Consider the following 13768-nt stretch of genomic DNA (forward strand, 5'->3'; position numbering starts at 1 on the left):
AGCACAGGTTTGGGGGGGATTTTTTTTTTTTCTTTTTAAGGAAATATTTTATGGGTCTAATTTGAGTGCCTGGTACTAGAGGTATTTTAGTGATCCATGAATTTATTTGTTATATAATAGCTACTGATACTGTCTTGCTTTTAAATGTATGCATACCATTGTAATGTGATGCTGAACACTTAGATATTTGTCAGGAATCAGTGTTCTGATCTTAATGCTATTGCAGGGGCTAAAAAGCTGCAGCTTACTTCTGTTCCAGGAGGTTGTGACTTAACCATAGTTTAAGGGAAGGAAAAGGAATAGGCTTTTCATTTTGAGAATTTCCACCACTTACTGTGCTTTATATGCTTAGATGCATTGCCTTAAGTTTTCTGCAGCATCTTTAAAGTATAAGATTCTCAACAGTATGCATCAAATTACTTTTCATATAAAATTCCATTGTCAAAAGAAATCCTTTTGTATGCAATAAATAAAATGTTAGACTGGTATCATTCAAAATCTGTTTCTTTTGCAATTTTTTCCCCTTCCCTTGTCTTGCTTTTGAAGTCTTGATCCATAAACATTTTCATTTACATGTATTACTGCAGGTACTGCCTAAGAAAAGACTCTTGGTGAAGGATCAGCATGTAGCTGAAGTTAATTATCTAAATGGAGTTATGTGGAGCCTTGGCATTCAGTGCTAATTGTAAGAGACTGGAGAAGAATTGCGAGTCAACTTTTCTGTCGGTTTAGACAACTACGGTAGCGTTGAAGTGCCTGAATCCCGGGACTCGTTATTGAACTCCTGCTGCCTCTTCGGCTGCCCCCGCTCCGGGGCGGGCCGAGGCGGCTCCCGGGCAGCGGGCGCGGTGCCGGTGGGCTCCGGGGCGGGCCGAGGCGGCTCCCGGGCAGCGGGCGCGGTGCCGGTGGGCTCCGGGGCGGGCCGAGGCGGCTCCCGGGCAGCGGGCGCGGTGCCGGTGGGCTCCGGGGCGGGCCGAGGCGGCTCCCGGGCAGCGGGCGCGGTGCCGGTGGGCTCCGGGGCGGGCCGAGGCGGCTCCCGGGCAGCGGGCGCGGTGCCGGTGGGCTCCGGGGCGGGCCGAGGCGGCTCCCGGGCAGCGGGCGCGGTGCCGGTGGGCTCCGGGGCGGGCCGAGGCGGCTCCCGGGCAGCGGGCGCGGTGCCGGTGGGCTCCGGGGTTAAACGCCCCCGCTCCGGGGCTCGGGCTCGGCCCCGCCCTCTGGGAGCCGCTGCGCCGCCCGCCGCCACCGGAAGCGGCTGCGGCCGTTTCCTGCTGGGGCGGGGCCTGCGCAGACGGACCAATCGGATGCGTGCATCGTACGAAGTTGTCCAATGGTAGAGCAGGACAGGGTTTAAAGGGAGCCGCGGCAGCGCGAGGCAGCGGCCGCCGGTTTGGCTGGAGAGCGGAGCGGTTCTGTGCGGAGCGGCGGCAGCGGCCCCCCTCGTGTCCGTGCCCATGGCGCTGCCGGTGACGCGCCGTGCCCCTGTGAGTACCGCCACGGGCGGCAGGCGGGCCGGGGGGGGCGACAGAGCAGCAGCCGGGGCGGCGAGGGCGAGAGAGGGGCGGCCAAGGGGCCCCGCCGCTCTTCGCCCTCAGGCGGCGCGGGGACCGCGGGCTGGCCGGGTGGGGGCGGGGGGCGGCTCTCGGCTCTCAGAATGGCCGGGGCCACCCCGCACTTCGGCGGGTGGGGCGGCGGCCGGGCCGAGCTGTGGCCCAGCGCTGGGAGGGAGCCCCGTTCTGTGCAGCGCGGGCGCTGCTCCCGCCTCGGCCTGGCCTTGGCCGCCCGCGCCTCCCCCGCGGAACGGGGGGGATGTGGGAGTGGGAAAACTGAAGCTGCCTTAGGGGGAGGGAAGGCAGGGACTGCAGGAGCTTTTCTTCTGTGGCGATTGTCCGATGGTTTAAACTGAACTCCACGAAAAAACAGAAGCCTGATGGTTTAATTGCTGTGCATAACAAAGAATATTCGTTTTTGCGTGTGTAGCACAGCTTTTGAATTCACATGGCACGTATGTAACAAGGAATTTGCTTTATGGCTCCTCTGGAGGGCGCTGCTCGAGTTACACAGTGTAAGTATGGTGGAGTTAAACAGCAGATGAGCACTCTGACCTTAAAAAGGCTGCCATAGGGTGCATTGCCTGTTTTTACAACACCGCTGGGAAGTACAGTGCTCTGAACCTAGAGAGGAGACGTATGCCTCTGAATATATGTGACAGGCTAGGAAATAAAAGCTAGTTGAGTAACGCATAGTAGGTACAGTGGTGGTAAGTCTATAATGGAGTCCGGCATTGGAAAGTTGCTGGTCTCTGACTCGTAAACCTTTGCAATTTTATCATTTTAGATCACTAGAGGGATGGAGAATGCTGTGTCTGACCTTAGAAGTAAAGCGAAAACTCATGTGACTGGCAAAAGGGCTGCTTTAGAAGAAATAGGAAATAAAGTTGCAACAAGAGGAACACATCTATCTAAGGTAAAGGAACATTTGAACTCTCTATATAGGGAGAAGTTGGATTGCTGCTCTGTACTAATAATAATTGTTTTCACTACAGAAAACAGAATGCCCCAAAGCATCCATAAAGCCTCTGAAAGGACCTAGCAAGATGACAAATGGAATTGTACTGCCTAAAGCTCCAGCTGCTGTAAATCAAGCAAACAAAGAAACTGATGTTCCAAAGGTAGGAATTGATGATACTGTTCTGATTTTTAATTTGATTTGCAACTTTGAGCTGTACCTTCACAATAGTTTATCTGGGCTATATCTCATTCCCCTGCTGAAGAAACAAACCTCTGTACTGAGGTTTTGGTTTAATGCATGTTGTACTTAAAGGCTGATGTTCAAGTGGCAGAATGAGCTGTTGAAGTACTGGATGAAGTTTCTGCTTTAGCTGGCAATTACTAGAAGATCTGTTTTTGTGGTATGTCAGTGAAAACTTGCTGCAGTGGAGCCCAGGCTTCCACCTGAAGAAGTTGCATTAGTGAAGGGTGAAACATGGAACCAAAGGAACGGTGAAACAGTAGATCCGTAAGAGGTGCTAACAGATGTGATCTGTTCCTTAGGTTCTGTCTCCTGTCCCTATGGATGTATCAATGCAAGAGGAGGATTTGTGCCAAGCCTTCTCTGATGTGTTGCTCAACAACGTAGAAGACATCGATGCAGAGGACTGGGAGAACCCCCAGCTGTGTAGTGACTACGTAAAAGACATCTACCTGTACCTGAGGGAGCTCGAGGTAGGATGCCCCACGGCTGCCCTGGTGTCTCAGGGGCGTGGCCTGGCTGCTCACCCCGCTCTCCCCACAGCTGCAGCAGTCGGTCCGTCCGCACTACCTGGACGGGAGGACGATCAACGGGCGCATGCGCGCCATTCTGGTGGACTGGCTCGTCCAGGTGCACTCGAGGTTCCGCCTCCTGCAGGAGACGCTCTACATGTGTGTGGCCATCATGGATCGCTTCTTACAGGTGAGCTCTCCTTCAAGTCAGGCTCAGTAATTACTCAGTTACTACGCTTGTAAAGGAGTTCAGGATTTACCTTTTCTTTAGAAATCTAGCGATCGACAAAATCTGCTCTGTGTATAAGAGCTGTGTGTTACAATGCAGCATCTTACCTCAGAGGCTGCTGCCTTCTTTGAGCCTGTTACTATACAGACACCTTTGACTAAAGTGAAAACCTCATTTATAGGAATGAACATTGTCATGCTGGTATTCTAAACTGATAACTGTGAATCTGATTATCTAGAGTTTGACACTTCAGGGCCTGCATTTTAAATGTCTCTGTTGCAGAGTCATCCAGTACCTCGCAAGAAGCTTCAGCTGGTGGGCGTGACAGCGCTGCTTGTAGCTTCAAAATATGAAGAGATATTGTCTCCTGATGTAGCAGACTTTGTTTACATTACCGACAATGCCTACACTAGTAATGAAATTAGAGAAATGGAAATTATTATTCTTAAAGAATTAAACTTTGACCTGGGGCGTCCTCTTCCAATTCACTTCTTAAGAAGAGCATCAAAAGCTGGGGAGGTGGGTACTTGTCCTCATTACCTAGCACTTTCCTGTATTGGTAAAGCCTATAAGGATTACTCTGGTGTTTTTATCATGTGACCTACCTCCTCCAGCTTAAATGCTGGATGAAGCAATGTTCAGCTCTGAAACTCCACCGTGTGGTGTAACACGACAATGTCACTGTGGCAGCCAGTAGTATTTCACATTTCTGTTTACTGGTGCTTGTGTTCAGCTTTAGTGGCAGTTATTTTACTGTGAAACTAAGAACCCTTGCTTTTAATCTTTTTAATCCTGGTGATCAGGATGCTTCTTAGTAAAACACTAACAGTGTTGCAGTTCTTTGTAACTTCTGGTTGTAAATATTGTGTTATTAAAGAATCAAAAGATAAGCTTTCTCTTTGACCCAACCCTTTCTTTTTCCACCTCAGTAATTATATTCAAGTGACTGTCTGCTCTTGAGGTGGGCTTCAATTACCTCAGCAGACCACTGGGTAACTCAAATAAGTTTCTCCTAAGTAATTTTATACCTCCCCTCCTGTAGCTGGCATTACAGAGGGAGCATTAGGGTCCCTAGCTGGGCACAGCAGTACCCGATACTGCAGTTTTCTGTTAAAATCCCTCACTCGACTTTGTGTCTAAATTCCAAATGGCTGCTGGTCTTGATTTTGAGAGGAGTGTCTGTTAGAAAGGATGGTCCCTAAACAGTAGTAAAGATTTTACTATTTTTATTTTGTTCTTGAACACAATAAGCAATTCTGAGTGATAGTGCTAAAGTGAAGTGAAACTGTGGATTAACAAGCTCTCAACCTGCTAGGCCGATGCCAAGCAACACACTCTAGCAAAATACCTGATGGAGCTGACACTGATAGACTATGACATGGTTCACCACCGGCCTTCAGAGATTGCAGCTGCTGCACTGTGCCTGTCTCAGAAGATCCTGGGACATAACAAATGGGTGAGCATTTTAATCAAACTTGTTGATCTTCACTCAATGGAATTGACCCATTAAAAAAATACTTTAAAAATTGTGTTTAGTTGGTGACAGTGCTGGTGCTGGAATGATGGTTGGACAGCCTGATGCATAGTGGCAGGTAAAAAAAGGAATATACCAGTAAAAACTCGATTATTTTCTGTGTGAATACTGGGGTACAAAAGGATTTTTCTCCTGAAAGCCATTGAGTTATTGAAGGCTGCACTGTAAGTAAAAGTAGATAATTCTTGCAGTACATGTAGCATAATGAAGTTGTGGACCATGAGTAGTGAGTTGTAATTCAGCTTATTTATCCTCTGTTCAGTCTAAAAGCATGGTCTTTGAAATTGATGTGTCCAGACATCTGCACATCAGGTTACTCTGGATCTGTCATTTAAACTGACAGCTACAGTTTCCAGCACTTGAGGCTTAGCTGTGAAGCTTGGGTTGTTTGTTGCCTGAAGTGATTGTGCCTCAGGCAGCAATTCCCCCCTCACAAATCTCAAGTTTGTTACCATTCTACTGCAGGGTACAAAGCAGCAGTACTACACTGGCTATGCAGAAGACAGTCTTGTGATGACCATGAAACATATGGCCAAGAATGTAATCAAAGTAAATGAAAAGTTAACAAAATACACTGTAAGTATAACTACTTTAATCCTTTCTCAAATGTTTTAAAAATAGCTTTGCTGCATTTTGTAGCTCCTTAGGTAAATACTCTGTATGTTACCTTAAAGCATAAGCTGTTCTGACAAGCCGATAAGAGACTGTTCTATTAATGATAACAGCAAAACCTTTTAGAAAAATTGTGCTCGTTACTTTGTAAACTGGTTCACTGCCAGCCTTGTATGTTCGCTCATTTTTCAAGCAGGCAGGCAAACTGACCCAAAATTACCTGCCTGAGCATCAGCAGTGTATGCATTAAACTTTTCTCTCTCTGTTTTCTACTCTGCAGGCTATCAAGAACAAGTATGCAAGCAGCAAACTACTGACCATCAGCACCATCCCTCAGCTGAACAGTGAGATCATCAAGGATCTGGGCGCATCACTCCTGTGAAGCCCTGAGCAGCCAGGGCCTGATGGGGTGTGCACTTTGTCTACAGCTTTTGTACATAGCATTCCAGCCTCCCACAGACAGTTCCGACTCACACAGAAGGTGACATTTTAAATTTGCTTTGTAATACAGCTTTCTATCTAAAAATAAAACTCCTTTCTTTTAAATATTGAGAGTGTGACTCTTTAAGGTACAACCTACACATTTGCAATCTAATGTCCAAGAGGGACATTTGACTAAGTAGATGATTGCTACAACTTGCAGTTAAATGGGCTTGATTATTCTCTGTGGTTGTTTCCAGAGAGAATCCAAGCTTTATATATTGCATTATATTTACTAACTTATTTCACTCTTAAGAGGAGGCAGACAGGTTTGTTTTTTGTTGTACCTTAAAGAACACTAAATATGTACTTTATTTCAATGCCTTGTTTCAAGAAAGTATACTGGAATTTATTTCTTTTTTTGTAGTTAGCCATCTTCAAGTTTGGGGAATGATGTAGGCTGTCTTTAAGAGTTTACCTTGTAAACCTTTGTGTTTCTCTGTGTGCTTATAAAAAGGGAGCTGAGGTAGAAAAACTGGAAGTCTCATGTAATGCAAACAACTGTGCAGGGAATACAGATGTGAAACTGTGGGCATGAGACCTTTTGAAAGCAGCTCAGCGCTTGAAACTTTCTCCACCTGAAAAGAACCCCCTGAGGTTTTTTATTGCCTGTTTGCTTGCCCACATCTTTCCCCCCCCCCCGTGCTTCTCCAATAAACCTCTGTACCTGGGATTATAGAGTCAAACCCAGCATAGTTCTTCTTGTGACTTCCTTGACACATTGCGTGCTTTTGTCTTTGTTTCTAATCCAAGTGTCAGTATCTGTATGCTCAGGGAATACAAGCATGTAAGGCAACTTTTCTGCCACAATACCTCATGTATGTCTATTTGTTAAATTAATCTAGTATAGGTAATGTTAAATTAGACTTTTTGATAGTCTCCAGGTTATACTGAACTCAGTACCTCCCTTCCATGCCTAGCTCTCTAGGGTTGCTCAGCATCTCTTCATGAGTGTGCCTGGCTCTGATGTAGAAGGCAAGAACCTGAGGCTACAGAACTGCCCTAGACCTCTCAGTGCTCCCCTGCGGGAAGGATGGTGAAGCTACTGGGTTTTCTCTCCCCTGGGATAAGTAAGCCTAGCACTTGCTGCTAACCATCTTCTGAAAGATGTACCTCACTCCTTGTGTGGATATTATTCCTCCCTTGGAGTGAGGTCCTCATTTCTGGCTCCTAGAAACAGCTGCTACAGAAGATGGAGTTTGTGTACCTAAGTTAGACTTAGGCAGTGGTTTAGGAGGGAGGGATTCAATATTTTTAGCTGGATCTTAAAGCTTATGCAACTTTTTAATACCAGTATATGCAGGGCTTTTTAACTGCTCTTAACATGAGAAAATGATTTGGCTTGGAGTGAAGAAAGGGATTCTTTCTTTAGGAAAGTCAGTGCAGTAAAATCCTGAAGCCATTGTTGTCAAGGGATCTGTTTGTATATGTGAGAACAAACTTCACAGAGAACAAACCTGTTGATCATCCCGTGGTTTATTTTTTGGAGGTACAAAAGGCAAAGCAGGAATTCTCAGAACTGCAGGGCAAGCAAACAGCCACTCTGGGGGAGGCAATCAGTCTTGGGCAGTAACACCTGTGCTTTTGCTATTTAAAGGGAGAAGGAGTAGTGCATATCTGTAAGTACCTGGCATAAAAATTCTAGCAGTACTACCTCATAAAAGAACAGTGGACTACTGCATTATATATTTATACATGTTTCTATCATAACCAGTTTTTATATACAGTATATAACTATTTCTATAAATGTACAGCTCTGCATAAAGACACTTTCTATAACTGGAAGAGTATTAAACATAAATCCAACATGGGCCAGCCATATTATAATATAAATCTTGAAGAAGGCAACATTGTTTAGCATACAGTACTATGTGGTTTTGTGTTTTAAATTCTTACAGTGCCTGCTGGAGTCCCTAAACACACTTGCAAACACAAACCAGATCCATTACATCTCTGTACAGAATTACTTAAATAGACCATCACAGTAGTTTTTCAGATGGTAATATCCCAAATGAGCCTAAATATTTTTGACATGTAGCAGCATACTTATTTACATGTTCCCCAGAATGATCTGCATTAGAGGAAATGCACTTAACATTATCTTCAGTAGATAATTGAAAAGGTTACTGATGTTCAGCTGAAGGCACTTATTAAATACACCCCTTTCAAAGTCCCTGGTTCCAGACTGTTTCAGGAAGATGGTAGGTTTGAGCACTCTTCATTTACCAGGTGTTTAAACCAGGTTTTAAATACAATAAATAATTGGTCAGTTCATTGCTGTATGGTGCTGAGACAAAAATCAAAGTCTGTACTGTGGGAAACTCTTCCTCCTCATACACAAGTTACTGGTGAAAATACTGCTGAGAAGGCAGACCTGGGAAGAACAATGTCCTGAAGGCAAGGGAAAACATCTTCAACCACTGGTACCTTCACGCCAACTTTTCTCTGACAGTCTTTTAAATCTTGGTGACATAATTGTTGGGAAACAGACCTTGTTTCCCTCGTAGTCTTCCCGTCCACCAGCCAGAAGGATCTGTAAAAGGACAGCAAGGTAAGGAGTGAGGTTCTGGAAGTGTTTCTGTGTACTTGGGTGCAACCTTGCAAAGCTTTGCCCACTCAGTGAGAGCTTTTCTGGGAAGGAATGAGGGGACAGGATTTTTGGAATGCTCATCTTGTGGCCACATCATTTAGCCTTCAGGAGGGTGCTTTGGACACCCAGAGTTGGAACTAGTTAATTACATTTTATTTCTTATGCTACAGCTGTGATTTGGGCTAATTTTCCTCTAGTGCCAGTGGCAGAATTACTGTCTGACTAAGTGTGCAGCTCTGCAGGACCCAGTGACAGGTCCTTGGTCTGACATACTCTTGAGTGAAGAGGCTGGACTGGGGTGGAGGCTTCTCTGCTCCCTGAGCCATCGCGGACATTTGCAAGCCTAACTAGATGAAGTGGGGTGGCTCAGACAGTCCTGTCCCCACTCCTGGTGCCAGTGGACCTCAAAAGCCCGTGCTTTAGTGCCAGCCTGGTCCGTACCTTCCTTGATGATGTCGATGACGTCGTTGGCGTTGAAGCTGAGCTCGTCGGTGTCCTGCGCGTCGTAGGCGTAGAGCGCCCGGCACTGCGGCACCTGCGGCTTGGGCTTGGGCTGCGGCTTGGGCCTGCCCCCGGCCGGCGGCGGGCGGCTCGAGGTCTGCCTGCGGACCCTGCGGACAGCAAGGGCTCGTGGGCTCTGGGGCCTGGCACTCAAACCTCAGTTAGCAAAGCCCCTCTCTTAACGAATTCATTTTAAACAATGTCACAGAAAAAGGGAAAACAGACTTTCTTGAATGTCACAACAATTAAATACAGCAAGGCACAGTTACCATTTCTTTCCTATGGAAATGGATGATTAAGTACTTCCCAACAGCAGTTCAAGTGCTTAGAAGACATTTAGTGCCCAGGCTGAACTGGAAGCAAATGTGTACATGCGGTTCATGCATATCTTGGTATCTACACAGCTTAGGCTGTGTCTCTGCCCTTGCCCCAGTGTCACCAGTGATTCAGCTTTCAGTATCAACGACAAAGTTCTAGCTCACAGGCTTGCTACTTTACCATTCTTGTGACTAAGCTGTAACAGAGACTCGCATCTCTTTTAGTTCCCTCAGATTCCAGGGCCATCTATGGAGTTGTTCTGTTATAGCCAACTCTGAAGCAGCAGGGGAGATGGTGCACAAACTGTCACAGCTGTGACCACTCCAAAGATTAGGAAGGGGAAAGAGGGAAGAAATGCGTTTTGCCAGCTCATCAGCTAATAAAGGCTGGAAGAGAGAACAGGTATTAGACTCAGTATGTCAGTTTGATAATATATGTGCTGAATGACTAAAAATGTAATGATGGGGAGGAGAATGAACTGTGATCGTGTCATGTAATGCCATGGTAATGTAACACAGCTTTTGCAGGACAGGGTTACAGTTACTTACATGAAGTCCTAGGCTTAACTTTGTCAGTAAATCTCTGATTCTACCTTTGTAGTGAACTGCACCAGAAAATAAGATTAGAAGTATGGATTATAACAGCACTTCAGTTCTCAATGTATCTATGAGGGGAGAGATTTTTCTCCTGTTCTTCAGCATCTACTTACTGCCTTCGCTCAGGATAGGAGATGCTGTGAAAGCCAGATCTACATATGGAAATTAGGGAATTCGGCACAAGTCATGAAAAATAGCACAGCTTTTGTGCAGCTATGGTAGAACTACAGTATATTAAACGAGATGTTTTGATGCTAGGGGGAGCCTGCTGATTTTAATCTTGGTCATGTACTGGATTGTTAGTATCACTGTATCCTTCTTGGCAGCTAACTAAAAATCTAATTCTACTCCTTAAAAATTGTATCTACTTATACATGGCTATGGTTTTGAAATACTCAAGTCACACCTCTTTAGCTCGTAGCTTCCTTTTGAAAAGGAATGCGCACAGAAATGTGTCTGAAATCCACTGTTGAATAGTTATGTTGTTTCTTTTCAGTACATTAATAAAGGAACTCATAATGCTCAGGAAGACAGCCTTGGGAATGTCACTTTTGTAAGAGGTCTTAGGTTTGTTACTGTGGCAGAACACCTGGCATGTTTGGTTTTGATTTTATCCTATGGCTTATGTGTTTTTATTGTTACATGAACTGTAGTTTCAAGACAAAGTAAAGTCTAATATTAGTAAAAGAGTTTAGGAAGAAGCTGACATGTGACAAGAATATTTCACTGCCAAAAGCCACGGAAGTTATTACAAGATGGAGATGTGCCTGTTAGCATGTGCTCATGAGTTTGAAAGTGGTAAAATAAGTAGCAGTGGCTACTTCTTTGTGATTTCTTTCTTATTTGAAGATCTTATGGCTGACACTTGGCACAGTGGGGTAAAATGACTGCATTTAGTACAACTGCAAAGACCTCTGTACATGCCTAACCCTGCTTGAGGGCTCCATGTTTAGGAACTAGGAAGCTCCTCCTTGGGAACCCGTGGGTGCAGTTCCAATTCTCAAAATCTATCAATTGTGCACACTTATGTTACTATTTGATAACTGTGAAGTCTGTAATGTCTCTTAAATTGTAACTAAATCTACTTAATCAGCCTGTTGGATCACACAGCAAAAGAATGCTTAGGCCAACAGGGTAATTTAGTGCAGAACACCTGCCAAGGAGCTTGTCTGCTGCCTGACAGCTGAGACAGGGCTGCTTGCACAAGAAGTTGCTCTTGAAATGGTTAAAAATAAATGTATTTTTGCTGGCTCAAAGAACCCCCATTCACGCAGATCATGGGAGTCATCAGCAAACTGCTTCTTCTAAACTAAATTTTTTCTTTTTTTTTCCTAGAACTGCTGAATAGGCAGCGTTCTTTGATAATTAAATGACACTCAAGATTCCCACTACAGCAGAGCTCCACTAATGTTCTACAAGAAAGTGGAGTAAGGGCTGAATTAAAGTAGAAACCGTGGGGTCACTGAAAAACCTTAACATTTTTTAAGGCCTTCAACATTCAAATTTAAGATATTAAACCAGAACTGCTTCACCTTTATTCCTATGGGTCTAAGATGGAGTATCTTTTGGAATCTGATGGAATAGATGATAACCTGCCAAGGCAGGTGATTGATACACAGTGTATCAGTCATGAACAGTTTTAGTGTGTAAAACTGCAAGAATGGACATCTTTTTATCAGATTCAATGTAAAATCTTACCCAGCTGCTCCTTGGTCAGGTACTTTCAAGAAGTCCAAGCTCTGTGGCTGCTGTGAAATCTTGCCTGATCCTCCTGACATTTGCCGTGGTAAAGCTGGTCGTGTCATGTTTGTGTACAGGTTCTTCTGATTGGCCCATTGATGTCCTGGGGCCTGGGGATGGGCTGCAGACTGGGGGGGATTTATTACTCCATTCTGCTGCTGACCTAGACATAAATAAAGTGTGAGTGCATGCAGTCTCTGAACTCCAGCTCAGTAAAGGGAACCCTCGATGGCTTAGCTGTCAGACTCAGCTGACAGAGAGCCCATCTATCAAGGAACCCAAACACAAAGTCATGTTGAAATGTTGATTTATACCCAGTTTCTGGTCTGCTGACAATCTCTTTTGGGTTCCCAACTTCATGGACTCATGCTTGGGTTTAAGACTTGTGCCCTGGGTTTTCCAAGCAAGCACAAGGATTACCTCTCAGCTGAGTTCCAGTTTAGCTCAACACGGTACCACCAACTCCTCTCTAAAACACTGCACAGTATTTTATCCAGATAAGGGTTAATCCAAAGCTACTCATAATTATAATAATCATAATTAATCATATCCATAGCCAATCCATATCCAAATTTCTTTTTCTTCTGAAGTTCAAACTCAGTCTACCACATACTCAAGGAATTTGGCTGTTTTTATTAAGTTGCTATAAATACTTGTCCATTTTAACAAGCATGCAGGTGGGGCTGTTTGGGCTTTTCTGTTGTTTTGTTTTAAAACAATGCCTTGATGCTATTTTGATAGCTGAAAAGGAGTTTGAATTTTCTAGGACTGACATGGGTATTTTCCTTTAAATACATAATTATGCCTCTAATTTGAATTTAAAACAAACCCACTCATGTCTGAGCTACTTGCAGTATCAGGGCCTAAAGGTCCCAAGTCTGCATGCTCTAGATTCCTAAAACTCCTATGGAACAAAACAGGAGCTATGCTTCTATTAAAAATCAGTTTCCTCACTTATATGGGTGAGCCTCTCCTCTGCCATTGTGATTATGCCTGCTAAACATTAGCAGAAAAAACAGCTGTGCACAGAGGAGAATTCATAATCACAGCACCTTTACAGGGAAAACCCCACTGCCTGTAACAGCTGCTCTTCACTTCTGAGGTTCTCTGGGTGCTGTGGCAGAACTTAAGGGTCATAACTCCTGCCTAAACTCCACTCTGCAATCCAAGCCAGGATGGCACATGCATTATGGTGATGTTAGTAAAGGTTTGGGTTATTCTGAACCTGTACAGAACACTGTTCAGCTCTGCACCACTGAATTCAAAACAAGATCTGAAAGTAGCAGAACCCAGATAATTGGGACTTTCAAGGAGGAATTTGCTCAAATCATGACATGGCTTTAAACTCCTTGAAAGTCTGGGCATTTTAACTGGAACTCTTTTGTAACACCTGGCTGTAATTTTGTTTTTCCAGCTAGGTGTGGCTACTTTCCAAGAGAGTTTAACATTCAAAAAACACCCAAAGCCGTGTTTCTGTAACCTCCAGAGAGGTTTGTAGGAAAGCCTTCTACTCACCTTTTAAATGTGATAGCCCAATGCCTGAGGGTCATCACAGCACTTAATGTCAGCAGTAACAATTATCCTAGGTATAAAACTGCTGAAACAGTTTTTGAAAATATCAATCAGACTGTCCTTGCTTTAACTGATGCTGTACAAATACTCATCTCTGTTTGCTGACAGGTCAGCTCTTACAGTATTTTCCCACTTTACTACTGATCTGGCAGATCACACAGTTGTTAGTTTGACTCATACAGCTGTGAGGATTTGGAATTGTCTATTTAATTTGGTGACTGAGACTGGTCACACCCCTAACTTCCACCATTAGCATTGTGCTTCTCAATAAACAGCAGCTGACTGAAGGAGGACTCTTTGTTAAAAAGAAAGTACTCTGGGAGTGAAAGTAAAAAA

General features: G+C 44.6%; 2 protein-coding genes across 6 annotated transcripts in view; one reads left to right on the top strand and one right to left on the bottom strand.

The window, feature by feature from the left end:
• Positions 1-1321: 1321 nt before the first annotated feature.
• Positions 1322-6181, top strand: CCNB2 (cyclin B2). Its single transcript, XM_068204112.1, has 9 exons — positions 1322-1481; positions 2335-2463; positions 2543-2668; positions 3051-3221; positions 3292-3450; positions 3772-4008; positions 4805-4945; positions 5489-5599; positions 5916-6181. The coding sequence occupies exons 1-9, from the start codon at positions 1452-1454 to the stop codon at positions 6015-6017; spliced, it is 1206 nt and encodes a 401-aa protein (XP_068060213.1). The 5' UTR covers positions 1322-1451; the 3' UTR covers positions 6018-6181.
• Positions 6182-7573: 1392 nt separating this feature from the next.
• The window catches only part of MYO1E (myosin IE), a 143330-nt gene continuing 137135 nt past the window's right edge, over positions 7574-13768 (bottom strand). For 4 of the 5 annotated variants that reach the window (XM_068204078.1, XM_068204077.1, XM_068204075.1 and 1 more), the window contains 3 exons: positions 11819-12023; positions 9147-9316; positions 7574-8648 (listed from right to left, as the gene is read on the bottom strand). In XM_068204078.1, the coding sequence (XP_068060179.1) occupies positions 8572-8648; positions 9147-9316; positions 11819-12023 (452 nt within the window). In that variant the 3' untranslated portion in view covers positions 7574-8571. Of the gene's footprint in view, positions 8649-9146; positions 9317-9508; positions 9911-11818; positions 12024-13768 lie in introns of those variants that run through there. The other variant, XM_068204079.1, reaches the window with a different exon arrangement.

This window comes from Anomalospiza imberbis, chromosome 13, assembly GCF_031753505.1.
Source record: "Anomalospiza imberbis isolate Cuckoo-Finch-1a 21T00152 chromosome 13, ASM3175350v1, whole genome shotgun sequence".
NCBI classification, from domain to species: Eukaryota; Metazoa; Chordata; class Aves; order Passeriformes; family Viduidae; genus Anomalospiza; species Anomalospiza imberbis.